Source organism: Scleropages formosus, chromosome 2 (genome assembly GCF_900964775.1).
Source record: "Scleropages formosus chromosome 2, fSclFor1.1, whole genome shotgun sequence".
NCBI lineage: Eukaryota > Metazoa > Chordata > Actinopteri > Osteoglossiformes > Osteoglossidae > Scleropages > Scleropages formosus.
The window spans coordinates 27823682-27843473 of record NC_041807.1 but is presented as its reverse complement, the minus strand read 5'-3'; the positions used below and the strand labels follow the sequence as shown (position 1 = coordinate 27843473).

Sequence of the window (19792 nt, the reverse complement as noted above, 5' to 3'; positions counted from 1 at the left end):
GTAAGTCCTAACCCCGAAACACACAAACACACACCAGTGTCCCCGTATGACAGAGGGGCCATACCACACAGTACATACAGCCCTGTCAGGCAAGAATATGAGACCCATAGTAGATAGATGATCACCCCACCCAGTACATGCACATGAAAGATCACATCCTTTCCTCTTGTACAAAACTGTTTTTTTTTCAGGTATCGTGACCTTCAAAGTTCCCTCACTAGGATATTCTTAAACTGTCACTGTGGAGGACAAAGGGGTGGGGGACGCAATCCTTTGGTGGGAACCTGCATCATAGGACTAAGCGGTATTTCCAGTGTCCTTCCTGCCGTCCTTCGTGGCACAGCTGTGCCTGTAGCTGGATGTGACGGAGGCAGCGCCGGGGGCTCACTGTTGCCCCCACACACCACTATCAGTCTCTCTCTGGTCTCATGCCTTTTTTCATGATTCAGTAATGAAAGTTGGTTGTTCAAATCCCTTCATTCATATCCCTACCAGAACTTGCACATTTTTCAAGAGTGATGTATTTCTTCCAGAAAATTGTTGAAATAAATATTTAAAAAAAACTGATAACGGCATGATTGGGCAGCACGCTGGCACACCGCATAGCGCTGCTGTCTGACAGCGGCTGGGTGGCGTGAGAGGACATGGGTTTGATCTCCACTCAGTCTGTGTGGAGTTTGTGCATTTCCTCTGGGTGCTCTGCTTTCCTCCCACAGTCCAAAGACATGCTGTTCAGGTTCCCCCATAGTGTGCAAGTGACAGAAAGAGTGTTTTCCACTGATGTATGGATGAGTGACCTATTGCAAGTAGTGTATCTAGCAGTGTAAGTCACCTTGGTGAATAAGGTGTGTGGGCTGGTAACACAACATAGTATCTCTCCTAAGTTGCTTTGGAGAAAAGCATCTGCTAAACAAATAAATGTAAACAATAAGCAGTTAAGCAAATAAAAAAGCCAAATAATTTACCAAACTTGGCTTATTTCATAGAAAATACTAAAATGGTCATCAAAAATTATTGGCACCTCCTACAAGTGGCTACAAAAGCATTAAGGGGGTTACAGGGTAGAAGAAGCAGGAGGACCCGACTGCAGAGAGAAAAATAAAACCCAACTTCAATTTGCCAAAACACACTTTAACATCCCAGGATCACTCTGGGAGAATGACCTGTGCACAGATGAGACCAATCAAGAGCCTTTTATAAAGCCCAACCTCTCTAGGTTTACAGAAGACAAAAGGGAGCCTTCAAAGAAAGCAAGACCTTCCCTGCAGTGAAATACGAAAAAGGTTGTGATGTTTTTTGCTGCCTGAGGCAATTGGTGCCTTGAACATGCATATGGCATCAAGAAACCAGGAGAACAACAAAGCATGTTGGAGCACAATGTTACACCCGGTGTCAGAAAGATGGGTGTTTGTCAAAGGTCATGAGTCTTCCAGTATGACCATGACCTCAAACACTTCAAAAAGCACCTAAGAATGGTTCAAGACACATTGTTATACTCTTCTGAACTGGCCAGCTCTACGAGTCTAGATCTAAAATCCAATGAAAACCTGTGCAAAGATCCAAAAACAGCAGTTAGGAAAAGGGACCCTTCAAATGCATAAGAATTGGAGATGTTTGCACAAGAGGAGTGGATCAAAGTCAGTACAAAGGTGGAGGAAGCTCTACGATGGCTGCAAGAAGCCCTTAATTGCAATTACTTTGAAGAAAGGCTGTGCTACCAAATACTTATTTTCTGATTTAAAAGAACATGGATTTAGTTCTGAAGGAAAAGCAAAGGTTCTGTACAACGAACAGTGCTATAAAGAAATCTGGACAGCTAATACTTTGGTTAGTTGAAACGTATTTAGAGAAAATTGAGTTTTGCAAAATGTGCAAAGGTGCCAACATTTTTGGCCATGACTGTAATAGTATTTCTTTGTCATAGCTCAGCAATATTATTACCTTGTTATTTTGCATTCAACTGAAACCAACAATCAAACATGAGACAAACACACTTCTATGGTGGCAAAAAGCCATAATTTATTGAACAAAGAAAGCGCTCCTCAACAAAAAAGCGGCCCTAAACTTCCAATGGCTTTATAAGCAGAAGAAACATACTGCAAAAACTGGGATACTTTGAAAGCTGACTGTGCAAAGCTTGGACATACCAATAACTAACAGCTACTCAAAATGAAGAAATTTCCCCACCCAATCCAGCTTCGCCCCGTCATTACCTCCCTAAGGCCAGAATCATTAACACGATCAATGATTATTACAAAGTGGGAGAGGAGAATCATTAACTATAATTTCTAAGGACAACCATCCTGTATCGAATTAAAAACTGAAGCCTGTGCTTCATTTCAGTTGTGTCGCTGAGGTCATATGTCTCATATGACACCAGACCGTCTATTTCGTCTATTAAAGTTCTATGTAACAACCACACTTGTGCACATTGTTACTGGTACACTATTGGTCCTTGGTCCCTCAAAAGGAAGAGCAGCATTGTTGGTACTTGAGACAAACAGCTGTTTTCAAATATATCCCAAAAATGCAATGTAAAGTATATAATAAAAAAACAAAATTTGTACTGTATAAATACACGAATGCACAGATGTACATACATGTAAATTTAAAGCTTTCCCTGTCCCATATGTTGGAAAGGGCTAACACATTACGGCAAAAATACAAAAATACTAATTTCCAGTTTCTCAGCTAAAATGAATTTAAAACCCATCGATTTAGTACCGATACTAAACAAAATCTTTTCCTTGTAATCTTTGGTTGGTCCGTAAGAAAGTCAACGTTTCATTTAAGTCCGCAAATGAAGCCTGTCGGTGGGAATAACACGTTTAAAAATTCTGGCCTTTAAAAAGATACTCAAAAAAATAAGACGATGATATGAAGTAACACAGGCACGAAATACGATGCTAACTGTCTTGAGGAAGGGAGGAAAAAAAAAAAATCCAATGTAACAATCACTTTATATATTCATTCTCAAGTACAGCACAACGAATAGAGAGCAGCAGCGTCACCATGTGGTACAATACAGAACGAGACTGAGCAAAGTCAGACGCCATCAGTTCTCTTTCTTCTCGCATCTCTCCTTCTCTTCCTTGGCTGCAGCCTCAGATTCTGGGGAAGATTCGTCGTACCTTGAGGAGAGACAGGAGCCAAGCAAAGTGAGCACAGCTGGAAAGAGGCCCACGGTGCAGCGTCATCGGCTCAACCGCACAGTCCAACACCTGCACTACACCCTGTGTACACTGGATGTAAAATGGACAATATGACCTTGACACCCTGAAAAGATTAAGTTATACAGTTTAACCACATCAACACAACCCAAACTACTCTCAGATCCCCCAGATTCACAGATCCTGCAACTTCAGTGTTGCAACAGAGCAGGTCTGTGCCCCTCCTCATCTCACTGCACTGGCAATGCCAGCTAGAGGTTCTTTGCAATACACACGTATGCACATGTGACATCCTGAAATGGGTTCCTGTCTGCTGTCGCTAAGGAGAGTAAAGGCAGGGTTCAAGGCCTCAACTTACTTGACGTCACAAACCAAGTCGGGGGGGTTACAGCAGGTCTGCAGTCCCCAAGTTCCATATGTTTCATTCATTCCTTTTGCTCACATCTTTGCCACAGCAACATTTCCAGCACTCCCCGGTTAACCCAGAGGAAGACAACCGGCCACACAGCGATGCCGCAGCAGCATACTGCTTTCTTTACTCCTACACGCTAATGCAGGATGTCTCTTCCAGAGCCTTCTGCGAGACGTGGAGACAAACTACAGTGGGAGTCAGAAACTGGAGCACACTTGCTTATTTGGCGACACACCCAGTGCACAAGTTTGAGTAGGAAATGAGCTGACGCGTCTTCGCAGCTCTTCCGCACTAATTCCTACAGATGCGACTCATGGGTTGATTTCCTTTTGCTCCTGTCCAATTAGTGCCATGCAGGTATCGCCCAGGTGTACTCGCACTACACTGATGCTGTACACAGGGAGGCTGCGAAGGAACAGAAGAGAGGGCGAGAGGAAGAGGCAGAGAGAGGTGTACCTGCCCAGTAATACTGTAGCCCCTACATCGAAGTGGGCACGTGGCGTCGCCGTCGTGGCGAGGAAGGCAACGGCTGCATGGAGTTAGCGAGGCTGGCAGGCGAGCCGGAGACTGTGGGAAAGCGGGTGAGCCGTGGCGTGTGGGGCAAGATCTCCTCTGAGGACTCATAGCTGAGGAGGAGGGGGAAGAGGAAGGACAGCCGGGGAGGACACAGAGGCCAGAGAGCAGGTTTTCAGACACGCCGAAGGGAAAGAAAACCACAAGCTTCTCGTAAGAAGCAATTTTATGAAAGAAGAGATTGAAGCGACGAAATGTCGAATGGATTATGCACTGACTTTCACAGTGGGCTGGAGAGTCAGATGCTGGGAATGGGGGAAAAAAACAGTGCGCTGCAGCTCATAGCAAGGGCAGGAGACTCTGCTGGCTGGAGCCAAAGGGGCCCAACTCCCCTGTTCCTAGGCCCCAGGTGCTGCACCAAGGTCACCCGTGTATGGTTACCATGGCGACTATCATCTCATCAGCAGTAGCGGACATGTTCGGGGCAGGAAGCAGAGTCTCAGGAATGTTCCGGGACATGGGGTGGTGCAGCTGGGCTACTATCTGGGCATTCCAGCCCCGCACCGTGCAGACAGCTGACGGCACTTGCCACCTTCATCCTGCTGTTGCGACTATTTCATCATAGCCTCAGCCAGCCTAAGATGAACTGCTTAACAGTCTCATATGGTGGCTGATCCTTGCCTGCGGGGACAAGGATGAGGCACTGGGATGAGAAAATTAAGGGAGAGGAAGAAAATGCCAGGCAGGATGAAGAAGCTCAAGATGAGTGAAGAAGAAGGAAGGGAGATGAGGGACAGAAGCTGCAATGACACAGCTGCAATACGAGATGCCACTAGACCTGTTCCTTCTGTACCTTCCGTTCACACTCAACTACCAGCGGTATGAGAGCACTCTTTGGCAGCTACGGTGTGCAAAGATGAGGCCCGCCATGTAAATGGAGGGAAAGGCCAAAGAAGGTTCTTCTTACCTAAACATTTCAGTCAGCTCCCCTTTTACCAAGGCCATGATCACTGGAAACCCAATGCATGCTGGTACCAGGTAGAGCAGGGCAGGCTGGGGCAGAGGAAACAAACATGAACAATGATGATCCAGAAACGTCTGAGCATGAGCTTGAGGCTAAATGCTCCGTGTGCCACACACAAAAAACACAGAGAACCTTCTCACCTGAGCATGTTTGAAGGTGTGCATGACAAACATGGTGAGGCCCAGGCCAAAGATGTAGGCCAGGAAGCTAGTGCAGAAATAAGTCTGTGTGTTCTTCTTCAAACTGAGAGAAGAGGTACAAATAAATACGATGTACACACGAGCCATACATTCAGAAAGACCGTCTGCATGAAAAGTGTTTCGTTTGCACTGCAGTTCCTTACCTGACATCAAAGCGAAGCAGTAATGCAATGAAGATACCTGAAAATACAATCATGTTACAGTACAGAAAGACACAAAATAGCAAGGCAAACGTATGAAAGGAATAGGAGCTGTATTATAGGGCCTTCTAGGGGAAATGAAAAGTAACTTATCCTTCTGAAATGTACCGACTGCAGCATTAACTTCAAACTAACAGCTCAAGTTAGAACTTCAAAACTCTCATTCCAGGGACTAACCTGGGATGACAATGTCCCCAAGGCCCAACATGGCAAAGTTGCTTGCCTCCAGTCCCCTTTCCAGCAAGTCGCGGGGGAACACCACTGAAGGAGGAGGAGACATAGAGGTACAGAGTGACACAGCAGGTACTCTACATATTGACATCTCACAGCCAGCAGATCAGGACTAGACTGAGCTACATCCAACCACTGCCCAACGAGTGAAAGCAGTACTGTGAAAACACGTGGCACCAAGAAAAATTTACCATAAATTAGAAAGTAACTAATACACTTCTGCACTACGGTAAACATGCTTGGCTGAGCATTAAACTTAATTCCCGTACTTACATTTTATTGGGGCTTCAAAGGACTTGGCCACAGTTACCATAACATTTGTGCCAAAGACCTACAAAAGAAAATGCACAACTTTAAAAAATAAAAAAAATTTAAAAAATTAAAACTATATGCCACTGCATTCAAATTGCTGTAGTAAAATGGTTTTTTTAAAGAAAATGATCACTGGTGAGACAGGACTGTAACAACTCAAAAGGGATGTGCTGAACATGCACGAAGAAGCATGTCGATACCCGCAGGTCAGGCCGCTGCGCTTCATAACACGTCGAAGTGTGCAGGAAGACCCACCCAGAAGACGTCGTACACGAACAGGCCTCCCAGGAGGATGCAGCCCGTGCTGACGTTGTTGAGGTGCAGCAGCTCCACACCGTTGAGGGCAAAGGCCAGGCCAAACACGTTGTTGGCGATCCAGTGCTGCCCCGCACATAGTGAAGGGTCAACGGGACAAGAAGATTGTGCATCCATGTGTCAAGCGACACCTACACTACACTTAATCACAACGCTGAGTATTTCAGTAACATGGTACCGGCAGGGATTGCTGTAGAGGACTACTCTACAGTAGGGTTACTCCTTTTCTATTCTCCTTCCCTCATCAATACTAAAGCAGCACAGAGATGACCCACGTTTGTATATCAGAAGACCAGCAACTTCCACTTTCTTGCTTCCTTTACACCTTTGGTCATATCGACTCAGGTACGTTCGCCCACCACCTCTTCGGTCTCTCAACTAAAGACCGAATGCTAAGACCTCTTTCTTTGCCAGGCCGCTCTTGCTGCATGCACATCTGTATATACTTTTCTGATATCTTACCTTTTTGAGGAGGTACCAAACTCCGACGACACTGCTGATTCCCAGACAAACCAGGTCCTTGGTGTCAAACTCGTAATTGACTATTTCTGGAGAAAGAGACCCCAAAGGAATTAGAACCCCCGCACAGCCGACTGCCTCGATTTCACAAAATGAACATCACATCAGTGGTACCCAGGTAGCAAACGCTTCCCCTAAATTAAGTGGGATTCCGCAATGACCGACACGGGATGAGAGCGGTGGCCTTACCCTCCTTGTTTTCACCCGAGCCCTGGGTGAAGAGCAGCTGGTACTGTTTGTTGGGTAAGCTGGTCGGAAATATCCTGTTCATAAACGGGCTAACAAGCAAAGGGGAAAATACATCTGAGACAAAGCCAAGGCAGGTGGAAACTAATTATCATCTTAAAAACGAACTTCTAATGGGGGGGGGGGGGGGTCCACAGAAATACTTTTACCTCATGGTGTGAGACAGCGCCAATATTCCAAGTACAAAGAAATACACAGACAGCAGCAAGTTGATGTACTCTTCAGAAAAAATCTGAAACATAGAGGAAGGGTTACTTCTGCAAGGGAGGGGGAAAAAGAAAAAAAAAAAAAAATCATTATTGTGGTAAAAATCCATCAACTCTAAACTTTTAAATCCATACGGGAAACATACAAATAATGTTTACTGGCTGTGCTTTTACTGAGTTTGTTAGTTGAAACTTCTATCCAAATGGAAATCCAGGGTTATCTACCGATAAGGACAGTGAACTGGACCAATCCAGTGGAGCACCTGCTCAAAAGTACAACAGCTGGACCCTGTCCATCATGGGACCGGACAGAAAAGTAGCAGGTTAAGTGTCAGTAAGTAGTATCGGTACATGCAGCTCTGGCAATATTACCACCAGCATGTGGAATAACTTGACTTAAACACACAGTTCCGTTATTTATGGAAATTGTCATCCCCGAGACATGGCCACTTGAGTTACGAGCAAAGGCAAGTTCTATTCCATTGTCAACGACTGCTTGTCGGGTGGGGGACACACCCAGGATGGCACCCCAAGCAAGACTTGAACCCCAGATCCACCACACAGCGGTCACTAGCCAAACCCACCGCGCCACTGTGTCCCCCCGCAAGGCCAAGTGACATTCTCAAAATCAACTTTTTCCACCCATTGTGGAAGTAAAATGATGACAAAGGCCAAAAATTTCAGCATAGAACAGAACAAGCCTGTTGTATGAATAAAGGAAAAATATATTTTTTCAAAAGTTCTTTGAGAGGTTTCTTGCTGTACAAAGCCCTGTTATGCATCTTAATAAATGGGACTCACCTTGAAGAAGAGGTACAGTCCAAAGAGGGTACAACTGGCGATGATGGGGAATCTGGCTGCATCTCTGCTGGTGATCGTTTCTGGCATGTCAGAGGAATTCTGGATGGCGGGAGGGGGGGGGACATCTTCCATGTTATAAAGTCATCCACTCACATACTATTACCAAGGTCTCAGAAACTTTAGTAAAATGCTGGCATCCTTCCAATATCGCCTCTTTTTGCGGCAACAGTCCTAAACAACTATAAAAACAATGTATTTTTAATTGTAATGAAAAATAAATTACCTTTTATACTGACCAATTACCTCTAGAAACCATACACTCTTATTGAACAGGGCAGCAGGCAGCAAAGTGGTCAGAGCAGGTCCCTTGCAGTCAAAAGGCCCAGGTTCAAATTCTCAGGCCTGCTAAAGTACCCTTGAGCAAGGTACTCTCAGTGAATTACTACAGTACGAAACTCCAGAATTACTAAATGGGCAAATCATTGCGAGCAACTTTGTAGAGAAAACCTACCCCTGCAAGCAGTCTTGGAGAAAGACAGCAAATAAATGAATTAATAATACATCTGACTGCGATGCCATTCATAGGTAGTCTCCAATCCTTTCCAAAAAACATGTAAGATGCTGAAGAAGAGCAAGGGAGCATTCCGGTTAAAGAGTCAGGCGGTGTGTATTTTCTGTGCCCTTTCTGTGTTAATGCTGGAAACTCTCCACCTTCACATCTCATTCTGTGCCACAGAACAATTGTGCCCTTCACAGAGACCTACAGCTATTTCGGGAACAAGCTTTTATAACGAGCCGAGCTCCAGTCTGTAGCAGAGGGGATAACGAATTAAGAGCACGTCACGCCTTACCCCATAGGGTCTGTCAATAAAATTGGAAAGTTTCATAAATTAGGCCGGAGTACCACAGCGGGGGATGAGAAACCACTTGACACTTTTTTTTTTTTCCGATAGAGGAAGTTGTATCCTATTTCCGACGGCTGGTCGGAAAGCTCTTTGAGCCAAGGGGAAAATTAATTAATTAAATTAATTAATTGAGAATGCAGAAAGCCAATGCATTATGGGTAGAGCAGCAGCGCCACCTGGCAGCGAGTTGATTCGTGGTCTGAAGGTTGCGACCGTCTGCATTGTTGAATTTATCAATTTATCGGAGCATTGAAAAGAAGATCGTAACAGTACCCGAACCTACGTCCAGAAATGAGCGCCAAAGCGGTTACAGCGTTGCGTCTTTTTCCTTAGAAGGATGTAGCAAGATGGAAGTCGCAGGTTCATCGAACATTAAAATACAAGGTTAACTGGTAAACGGGGTAAGTACGGCGCAGAGTCGCGTACTTGTGTTCCCCAAGCAGTGGCGCACAAGCCGGATCTGCACACCTCACCCTAAAAAGTCACACAACTTCGACGGTGACAATAAAACCAAGGTATCCCCGGGATGACAGAAACACACGTGGGCTTGCAGAACTCGTACTGACCGTGAACAAGGATGAGAGACCACTTTCGGCATGTTCTTCAGCACAAAGATTTAGACAAACGACGCACGGGTTCAGTTGGGGGGGGGGCAACTGTCCATGAGCTCCATGCACAGAACAGGAAAGGCTTATTCAAGATTCCCACGCGATTTACGTGGTTAGCCACGCCTGCAGGAGATGGGCCGAACACGTCGGTGTGATCGTTACCGGCTTTAACTTTTTGGGCAGAGAGCTAAATAAATTTAGTGCTATTACCCAGGGTAAGATGTGAGCAGACCTGCAGGAGTGACAAGATATTCACGTAATGGGGTGAACTAGTGTGGTCAACAAGCCCTCATCACCTCTTTCCTATTGATCTTCTGTTAAACATATGGTGCATAATCTTTGTGGATGTCGAAAGGTCTGGGTGAAATCCCACAGCTGGTTGGAGAACATGAATGACCCTTTCCTCTTCTCATACTTGACATCCTCAACCAGGTTTAAGGAAATGAACAGAAGACTCTCATTAGGCGAACGGGTTTTGGTGATGATGATGAGGTGCACGCATTATTGTGGCTCTTCAAACTTGCAAAACAGGCAACAGATGGGAAGTATAAAAATCATCCAAAGAACAGAGTACGAGTTGGAAAGAGCGCTGGTATGTTTGTTTAGTGCGTGCGTGTGTTATCTGACATATGGACAGACAGTGTTCTTTCCCTGTCGACACTTTTCTGCATTACTGCGTGCTAAGGACCTTAAAAGGAAGTATATAAAGAAGAAATGAAGTGGATTGAAAGTCTCTAAATTGACACGTGATCATTTCAAGTCAAGTACTGGCTACATGTGACAACAGCTGTGTGCCTTGGGGACGCCACACTTTACCTTCTTATGCTGAGCTGGAAATTAATCGCACAGCTGTATCAGCATTTCAGCAATAGGTGGCGCAGTGGTGAAAGACATGGAACAGTTACTTGCGTTTATTCATTCAGCTCTTTGTGCAAAGCCACTCACAATCAGGTACCCATTTATAAAACTGGAAAACTTTACTTGAGCACTTAGTCACTTAGTGTGAGTACCTTGCTCAAGGTGAGGTTTCAACCTGTCATCTAAGTCCAGGGCCAGCAGCTCTTACCCCTGCAAAGTGTAAGCAACCCTGCCAGAAGGTTGTTGGTTCAAGTCCCGCATCGTGATCCTGCCGTTGTACCTACGAGCCAGCACGTTTGACTTACGGCAACAAACAACCCACCGCCAAGCAGCTGTGTGTGTGTGCGCAAATCAAATGGCCAAACCCGGCGTATATCATCATCATCATGTCACTTTGTAAAGCATCGCGTGCGCAGTTATTATATTAAGATTACTAGTATCGCCGGCGATGCCCGCGTTACCTTGCTCTTACAGCAGCCCACGGAGCGCAGCGCGCCGAAGAAGATGGGCAGCAGGGCCATGAGCACCAAGCTACCGTAGGCCAGCGCCGTTCCCTCGGCCGTGGACACGAACTGCGCCGTGCCGTTCACCGGCTCCGCTCCACCCGAGGGAGCAGAACCCACTCCGGCGCTGCCGCTGGGCACAGCCGAGCCCTGCTCCACGTCGGCCATGTTATATAACTAATGTCAGCCCTTCAACTGGCGATAAACCCTTAGCAGTTATTTGTAGCAGTACAGCGCTCGCCAACATCCATTCGCAATCCCAACCCCGTACGATGCTGCAACGGCGGCCCGTATCGCCAATGTGTTGCTTTCTCCTAAGGCCACGTGTCTTTAACCCTCCCCCGGAGGTGACGTCTTACTAAGCTGCGTGTTTTGGGTGCACGAGGACATTTAAGGGAAGTGACGTAAACACCAACATAGGGAAAGCGTGCGCTGATCTGAGCGTATGTCCAGCCCTTCGAGTCGAAATATTGTAGTATCCCCCCGACGGAGCTACTAGAAACGTGCTCTTTATTGAAAGCGTACATATCTCCAACAGCAGTTTTAACAGAGATGCTTCAGAGAGTACAAGACACAGAACACCTCAGAATCCCCCTGGGTCACTCCCAGCCCCCCTGCTGCACTCCATGGTTAAGGGGTTCCCCCGGGGACTCCCCAGAATCCCACTCTTGAACACTGAACATAAATAGGACGACAACCAATCAGAAACCACACACAACTATGTACACACACACAAACACTAATGCCAACTATTTACACATTTATTCCCCTCAGCGCTGTTACAATATTCTTTTCGTTGGTCGTCTTAGAACTCCATAAACATCCCTGTTGTACTGTCGCTGTGCTCTTAACCGCGTTTTTTTGCGTAATAATAGCTGGTCATTTGGTTGTAAGTTGTGTCGTTTCTTTTTCGAAACGGTTGTCTACTACCTACTCTTTTGCTAGCTAGGCTAATACTACGCGCTTGTAGTTGTGAAGTTGTGTAAATGCCAATTCAGCCTTGGTTAAAAATGTAAGAAAGCAGATTAGTATGCAGACCTTTGCTACTTTGTTGTGAAGATTGTTGCAGCCGTCCAATGCAATGGTGTACGAAATGTATTATAATTACAACACAAGACTTAAACATTTTGTTACTTACTGCTAGTGCGGGTCGTCATCATTTCATGAATCATGAGTAGCTTGCTGGTGCTACGCGACGGTGGGTTCGAACCGGCACCGTCCTTTCAATACTACAAGACGACAAGGCTGTCAGTAGGGTACCTGTTGCGGCTCCATCATGTGCACTGTTTGTCTGCCCTTCAGAACCTCTTGAAAGATTTGCTGCCACAGTTGTGTTTTTCGACACTTTTTGGTCCACAGCTGAGCCTGAGCCCGAGCCCCTGCCACGCCGGGTTCCTGACTTCGACTAGGCTACTCGACTCGCGCACATTCAGCTATGTTTGATTTTCTTCCCAGGATTTTTAAGCCCCGCGTCGAAAGAAGTTCCCTGCAGTATTGCCCCGTACACCATACCTACCTCTCATAATAAGTACGGGGTTAAATTCGTTCCGTGCAACTCAACACTGGGCGCTTTTTTACGTTGCGAGGAGTCAGGAGACCGAATTTGGTTACTGTTGTGTTTACTCAAACATACTGAGAATGATTTTAACTGACGTGTGTAGCCTTTTTCTAATGTCCACGCTGGCTTTTCATTCAATATTTCACACACTCACACCTCTGTTAAATCTAAATCCTTCCTGTACCTGCCGTACACTTCTGCCCTCTATAGGTAATAACAGAAACTGTTCACCACAAGTACCCGGATGAAAATGTCACCTACAATTAAACTAAGTACCTAAATGTGTTTTGTTTATGCGCAATGACAACGCAAAAAATTAATATTTGTAACTGCACAGTACAATAGTGCCTAGCTCTTGGCATTTTCATTTATTTATTACCCACTTCGTTGCTCTGGTGACCTGTGGACGAGACATTTGGATAATTTGTTGACATAAGAGTGATGTCCACGATATCACTGCAAACCATGCAGACACTGCCAGTGTGGTCGTTTACTAGCCTTACAAATAGAAGTATGGACTTGATCATTGTGCAAAAGTGGCTTGGTTACATGCTTGTAGTTTATTTCTGTAACAAGCCCAAGGAACTGTGCTTTGGAATCCCTCATGCTTTTCTCTAAATCCATTTACATTTACCCATTCATACACATGGGCAGTTCTTACTGTATCAGCTCAAGTACAATGATCCTTCCAAAAGGTCTGTTTTTTCAATTCAGTGTAAAATATTGACAGTGAGAAAAAAAAATCCCTTGAGGACATTGTCCAGTTAGTTCCATAATCTTCGATTCCTCTGGAAACAGATGCATCGCTCTTCCACATTTTATCCGAAAGATTGTTACATACACAAGATCAGCTCTCCAGAACTAATGTATCATAGCACTGACCATTTGCTTCAGTTTGATGTGGACTGTGGGCATTATGTGCATCGGAAGGGGAACAAAAACATTAAGACCTTTTTTTTTTTTTTTTAAATAGAAATTTGTATTTACATCAATATTAACATCAAGAAATAAGTAATGAAAACGGAACAGTGATTTAATCCTGAAATTATGACCAGAGAATTTGCTGCCTTTTTCCTGTAGCCAACAAAATGTAGTAAGGGTGGGGAGTGGTGTAACTATTTCTCAGAATGAGTAGAGGTACAGTGTAGATAAAGGTTGAGCTGGAATTTCTATAGCACTGATTTTTTTTTTTTCTTTTTTTTTTTTTGCACAACACAAAAATCTAAACCAATAAACTAGGCTATATTAAATTAGTGAATTTTTTCTTTCCCAGTAGTCACCTTAAAAATAGCCTGTTGGATGCTAAATGAAACACTTGCCATCTCTACCGTTTGTTTCAGTTCTTACAAACATGGCTTCCCATTTCTAGTTACAATACGACTGTAACTGTCTATACACAGACAAAAAGTGTAAATCTTAAACATCTCTGCAACACAGCAACAAGTCCTCCACTGGCCATCCTTTGAAACAGAAATAAAACAATTGCAGAGCTGGAAACATGAAGTATTTATGATACAATTTACAGCATATGTATCCATGTGTACATATGAGTGAATGCATACACAAATACAAACCACCACTCAATGTCAGAAACTTCTAAGCAGGAAGAAAAGAAAAAAAAAAAAAAAAAAAAAAAAAAAAAAAATCTTTGGATTGCGCATGTCTTACAAGGTAGAGTTCTTGAAGATTTTCAAGAGTAAATAAAAAAAAAAAAAATAACCATATGACCCACAGTGGCCTTAATACAGAATAATTAAGGTAGGCGCATAATAAAATATACAAACCAACCCTTTATTTACCTATTAGCCTTTCTACATCATTTCATTGCTTCCTGTTATATGTAAGCACCTCAGAAGTTAATTGGAGCATTATTTTTTTAATCTGTCCCTTGCCATCTAAAGCACTCATTTACTCGAGTATACATGTGGTACTGCACCCAGTTTCATACAATATGAAAACATTTGGCTATTTAACAGCAGGATAAATAAAACCCAAGTCAAAAACACTACAGCACCACTAGTAGTCACTGACAACTGGTTCTTGTGGTCACACTCAAAACTATTAACCCTTTTCAAACAAAGCCTCAGAAAAATGAAGCTATAGGTGAACAGGAATTTTCACGATGGATCACCAATTTTTAAAAGCTCATGTATTAGGTACTGTCCAAGCCTCAAGAAGCATCTTAAAATGAAATCTACACACTTTTCCAGAGACCCATGCATGTTTAGGCTGTGTTCGTATCATGTCTTTTTCCTCTTTGTAAGGCCAGGGAAAGTTATAAAATCTTTGCTATATTAAATTTTAATTTAAAAAACTACAAGCTTACATTTCAATTCCCAAATTTGAGCTATCCTCTTAGAAAAAATATCTTGGTTTTAGTATAAGAAAAATTGCCTTTCTTAAAGGAAAGAAAGTTTACCATTTAAGGTTTTGAAAGATGGACTAAAATGAGATCTGGTAAGAGGATCCCCTCCCTTTTAAATGAAAATAAAGGTTGTATTGACCTACAAGACACAATCAGAAAATTATATTTTAAATATCAAGCCTTACAATCTGTGCAAAAACAGTATGTGACCTACAAAAGCATATGATACATTTTAAGCTTATTTACAGATCCTATTCACAATTTTTAAAATGTGATTTCACATCTAATACTGCAGTACCTTTACTTTGATGACGCTCCCTTTCAATTTCAGCCTAAAGCAAGGAGGTTATTGCTTAAATCTGCATAATAAACATGTGCTTACCACTTTTCCTTATACCTTCTTTCAGCTATAATGGGCCCCTGCGTGCATTAATTCTTGAATAAGGCTAAATAATAACCAAGAAATATTGCAACAATCTTTTCAATTATTAGCTCTCTGTAAAGTGCAATCACAACTTAATCATTTTGCGTAGTACCATAACCCATCATATCTCAAAGTAAAAAGTATCCCCACGCTGAAGGCTAAAATACTGCATGACCTACATTCTACATCTGAAAGGAGGCCTCATCGCTTGTCCGGTCAGACCAATCTCTGCTTGGTCCAGTGTATCGAGGTACCTCCCATGAGCAACAACAACACAGTCCAGGGACAAGAACCCCACAAAACTAGATAAATAGATTCTGAATTTTAAATATAGAAAAATTATACACTCGTGTGTTTGTGTCCGTCTGCATCACAGTCAGTGTCACACACATGTTGTGTGGTGGCTATGGATTGTGTTTGTCATCTGTCCACCAGGGCCATACTCCGGCATGGTGTGGATTCTGTAGGCTGTTATGTTGAAGGGGAGGTGCTGCAGAAACTGGCCAATGCTCAAACTGCTTAAATGAGCGTGGTTTGGGGTCCGCACAGCAAGCGCACATCTGTTTACACAGTTTTCACAGTGAGTCTTCATTCCATCACAGAGCAACTCAGGTCCGTGCTCAGCAGTACTTCTGCTGGAAACATAAGAGAAAAAGAGGAGGAAAGAGATTCAGGTAGATCTACAGTGGAATTATAGAAAGTTGAATCTCATTTTTCACTTAATGTCTTGTTTGTACCCTAATAAACCCAGAGAGATTGTCAAATGTACAAGGGCTATAGGCTTTGCAGAACTTTTTTGCTCCAGCTATCAATCGAATGATTAAAACTAATTATTTAGGTGGAAAACTATCCCTTGGTTTTTGCTGGGGAAAAATGTACCGTCAACCAGCGTGACCTAAAAAATACGTATCACATCTGCAAAAGTCAGTGATGCGATCAATTTAATTTCAGTGCCAGGACACAATGAAAGTCTACAAACCCTACAGCCCTATGAGCATAGATGCCAATCAATATTCAACAATTAAGTCCTGTAAACATTTTTACCAATCCCCCGGAAACCCATACCTGGTCCGGTCCCATAGGCATCCGGCCCATGGCCATTGGGTTCATCTGGCCTGGCATCATCTGGCCTGACATCTGACCCATGTGAGCCCCGTTGCCACTGACTGGCATGGATCCATTCGCCATCATTCCCCCGTACGAACCCAGGTTCCCTTGATGGGCAAACTGCTGCTGGGGGTGTGAACTTGGATTCCCCTGGTGTGGGAACTGCTGTTGAAGGTGTGAGCTGCAACACAGTGTGATTTATTTAACTGTAAACAGGCACTCAGTAATGTAATTAAAAGAAAAAACAAATGTGGTAATAAGTAGCATTATGTGTGTCATAGATTTATAACAAAGACTACCACTTTGAATATTACGGGACTTATTATATTGTTGGTCGGAAGTACTCCACTGCTCCAGAAAACATGACACATTAATAGTGATAAAAATACAATAGTATGCTTGTTCTGTTTTGATTTTAAAACCTGAAAGGAGTAATATCAGTTACACACTGGAACAGCATTACATGTGTGAAGGTCTTGGTGTAATGCTGTCGTAATGCCAAACTGAATTACTCTGGACACAATACAATCCAAGTATACTGTAAAGCAACATCTCAAACAGACTACTTTAAAACTGCAGTCAAATTGGTAATATACAAATTGAAGCCTATTCTTTACTCTGCACAACAGCAGACACATTTGAGTGCCTAAAACAGCTTTGAGGTGTTTCAGTGAGGTCTTACTTGTTCCTGGGCATGCCTGCCTGTGACCAGCTCTTCACATCTGGAGATTGGTACATCTGACCACCTTGGAGGTGCTGCTGCATCATCGGATTCTGAGGAAGACCTAGACGACCAGACATTATGGGGTTGGGGGGACTGTTGCCTGTGGGTACAAAGGAGGGATCCCCCTGCTGGTTCATGCCTGCAAGCCAAGGGGGGGGAGGGGGGGAAAAAAAAGACACGTTCAATGTACACAATCCACACCTTCCATGTGCAAACTTTCCATATGCAAACACTACTGCATACATAAAGTCACCACCAGAGGTTCAGTAATTCCACAAACCAGTTTTCAGTGAATCAGGCAGCCCTCCTGCCAAAAAAAAAAAAAAAAAAAAAAAAAAAAAAAACCCTAACAAAAAAACTACAGCCATACATAATCCCCTCTCACCCGTAGCAAGCTCTCACCATAGTTACTGCCATAGCCAAATTGCTGCTGTCCCAGCTGCGTCATGGGGGGTCCTCCCATGGGGTTGTCCATGCTAGTGGGGGCTGTGACATTGGGAGGGGGGCTGAAACCCCCAGTTGCAGCTGCAACCTGTTGTTGCTGCTGCTGCTGTTGCTGCATCAGCATCATCACCCTCTGCCTCCTCAGCTGGAGATTCATGATCTCTCTGCTCCTCTGAGCCATCATCTGTGCATTCAGGAACCCTGGCTGGGAGCACAAGCCAAAAGGAACACATTACCTACAAACATCTTAATTACATAAAGCCCCCATCTGTATACATACACCTGTGCTTCAAGCTGCCCTTTGCTCTATGTGTTGGCTGGGGGATACATTCTGGTTACACGTGGAAAGCAGACTGGTGTACCTGTCCACTCATGCCAGGCTGCATGCCAGGGCGCAGTGCAGGGTTTCCACCTGCTGGGTTCTCCATCTTCATCCCAAGAACTTGGCGATTCTGGTTCATAAACTGGAGGATAGGACACGAGAAACAGTTCCTACATGTCATTTACAGAAACGGCAAAGTCATCAGGCCAGTAATAGAATGGCTAGTAACATAGCACTATAGGACATTGAATCTTGCTGTTGTAACCCCGAATAAGGCTCCTCATGCAAGCTACTACAGAAAATTAGTGGTGCAGCGGGCTTGGCAAGGTCCCGATCTCTGGCAGGTTTGAGGTTCGAGTCCTGCTTGGGGAGCCTTGCGATGGACTGGCGTCCCCTCCCCCTCCAGTCTTGCGCCCTGTGTTGCCGGGTTAGGCTCTGGTTCGCCACGACCCCGCTTGGGATAAGTGGTTTCAGTCTGTGTGTGTGTGTGTGTGTATATATCCTGTTTTTGTTAATGTTTAAATATGTTGGTTAATAAAAGGCCTTGTTCTTCATTTCCAGTGACAATCTTTCCTATGTGTTCACCTCTGGCCCACAGTCAGCAGCAAAACAAATCAACACAAATATAATTCCCTAAAGTTCATGGCCTAGTCTGGTGGACATCCAAGGTTAAAGTGATGCACATTTGGACAGATTGGTACCTGTTGGCCCTGCAGTCTCTGTTGAAGCTGCAAGCGTAAGGGCTTAGGGGCACCCATCATGCGGGGCCTCATCATATTGCCTCGGGGGTGCATGCCACCCATGGGGAAATTGCCTTGCTGCCCCATCTGGCTCATCATAGGGTTGAATCCAGCCGGTTGGCCCTGTGCTGGACCATTGTAGGCTGACTGCATGGCCATCCCAGGTGGACCAGGGTAGCCTTGGTTGTACATGGACTTCTGGTCCATCACCATGGAAGGCTCCTGTCCTGGGAAAGGCTCTGAAACCTGCTCTGCACCTTGACCCTGTAGAAGGAAAGAGATGCAGGCTGAACACAATGGGGAATCCCATGAATGAACAAAGCAATACCAGTCCTATGAACCCTCACACTCAATTTCTCCTCTTTTTTTTTTTTTAAAAAAAAAATATTAACAGCATGATGCTTGAACACTGGTACTGATCCGGAATCAGACTAATTCTGACCTGGCTGACAAGATCAGGGATGCCCAAAGCACGATCAATTTCTTCCAGTGCCATCACATCCGTGTTGTTAAGCAGGGAGTCCAGCTGGTCCAGGAGGGCACGTTCATCACTTTGCCCCTCACTGGTGGATGGTGGCACCAGTAGATCATCCAGGCTGCTGCCCATGAGCCGCCTAAAACACACAAGATGTTCAGGCTTTGTACTGACACTTTCTACATCCCACATGCATAAGTTGAATACACAGAAAACCAGAGGTGTCCTACTTAATGTACTTTAATGTACCTTGATGTATCCTACTTAATGTACCCTGACACCAGAAGTGCAGCATGCACAGGCTCACTTTTCCTGGACATTATATCTGGGCAAGTGAATTGATGATAATCACATTTTCATAAAGCATCAGTAGTTATTATAAGTTTGCCTTGCAGAAAAATCATTAGCATGTTGAGATTTAATCCAAATAATTTAAGTGATTTGTGAAATACTCATCTGCCTGCTGAAAAATTCAAGGAGTGGTTCTGGCTTACCTGTTGTCCATCCCCATAATGTTATCTGGCCAGGATGGGGACTGGCTAGGGTGCTGCTTGTTGACTGAAGGGACTCAAGCCCATGTTCATATCATTCGGTCCTGGGGAAAATCAGT

At 44.2% G+C, this 19792-nt stretch overlaps 2 protein-coding genes across 7 annotated transcripts in view; both read right to left on the bottom strand.

The window, feature by feature from the left end:
• Positions 1 to 2005: 2005 nt before the first annotated feature.
• On the bottom strand, positions 2006 to 12721 carry LOC108937033 (minor histocompatibility antigen H13-like). Of its 6 annotated transcripts, XM_018756776.2 has the most exons (13): positions 10982 to 11340; positions 8150 to 8248; positions 7292 to 7374; positions 7086 to 7174; positions 6840 to 6925; positions 6318 to 6443; positions 6024 to 6081; positions 5697 to 5780; positions 5463 to 5499; positions 5260 to 5362; positions 5063 to 5148; positions 4039 to 4208; positions 3062 to 3131 (listed from the first exon to the last, which is right to left on the bottom strand). In XM_018756776.2, the coding sequence occupies exons 1-12, from the start codon at positions 11189 to 11191 to the stop codon at positions 4061 to 4063; spliced, it is 1209 nt and encodes a 402-aa protein (XP_018612292.1). In that variant the 5' UTR covers positions 11192 to 11340; the 3' UTR covers positions 3062 to 3131; positions 4039 to 4060. The 6 variants fall into 6 exon arrangements, with proteins under 6 accessions (XP_018612293.1, XP_018612292.1, XP_018612294.1 ...); XM_018756777.2 differs by lacking the exon at positions 4039 to 4208 and having other exon boundaries at positions 2006 to 3131; XM_018756778.2 differs by lacking the exons at positions 3062 to 3131; positions 10982 to 11340 and adding an exon at positions 12284 to 12361 and having other exon boundaries at positions 3164 to 4208.
• Positions 12722 to 14389: 1668 nt separating this feature from the next.
• The window catches only part of LOC108936990 (nuclear receptor coactivator 3-like), a 45857-nt gene continuing 40454 nt past the window's right edge, over positions 14390 to 19792 (bottom strand). The window contains 9 exon segments of the mRNA XM_018756690.2: positions 14390 to 16005; positions 16436 to 16658; positions 17160 to 17340; positions 17604 to 17850; positions 18008 to 18109; positions 18669 to 18971; positions 19150 to 19321; positions 19677 to 19726; positions 19728 to 19777. Coding sequence (XP_018612206.2) covers positions 15991 to 16005; positions 16436 to 16658; positions 17160 to 17340; positions 17604 to 17850; positions 18008 to 18109; positions 18669 to 18971; positions 19150 to 19321; positions 19677 to 19726; positions 19728 to 19777 — 1343 coding nt within the window. The 3' untranslated portion in view covers positions 14390 to 15990.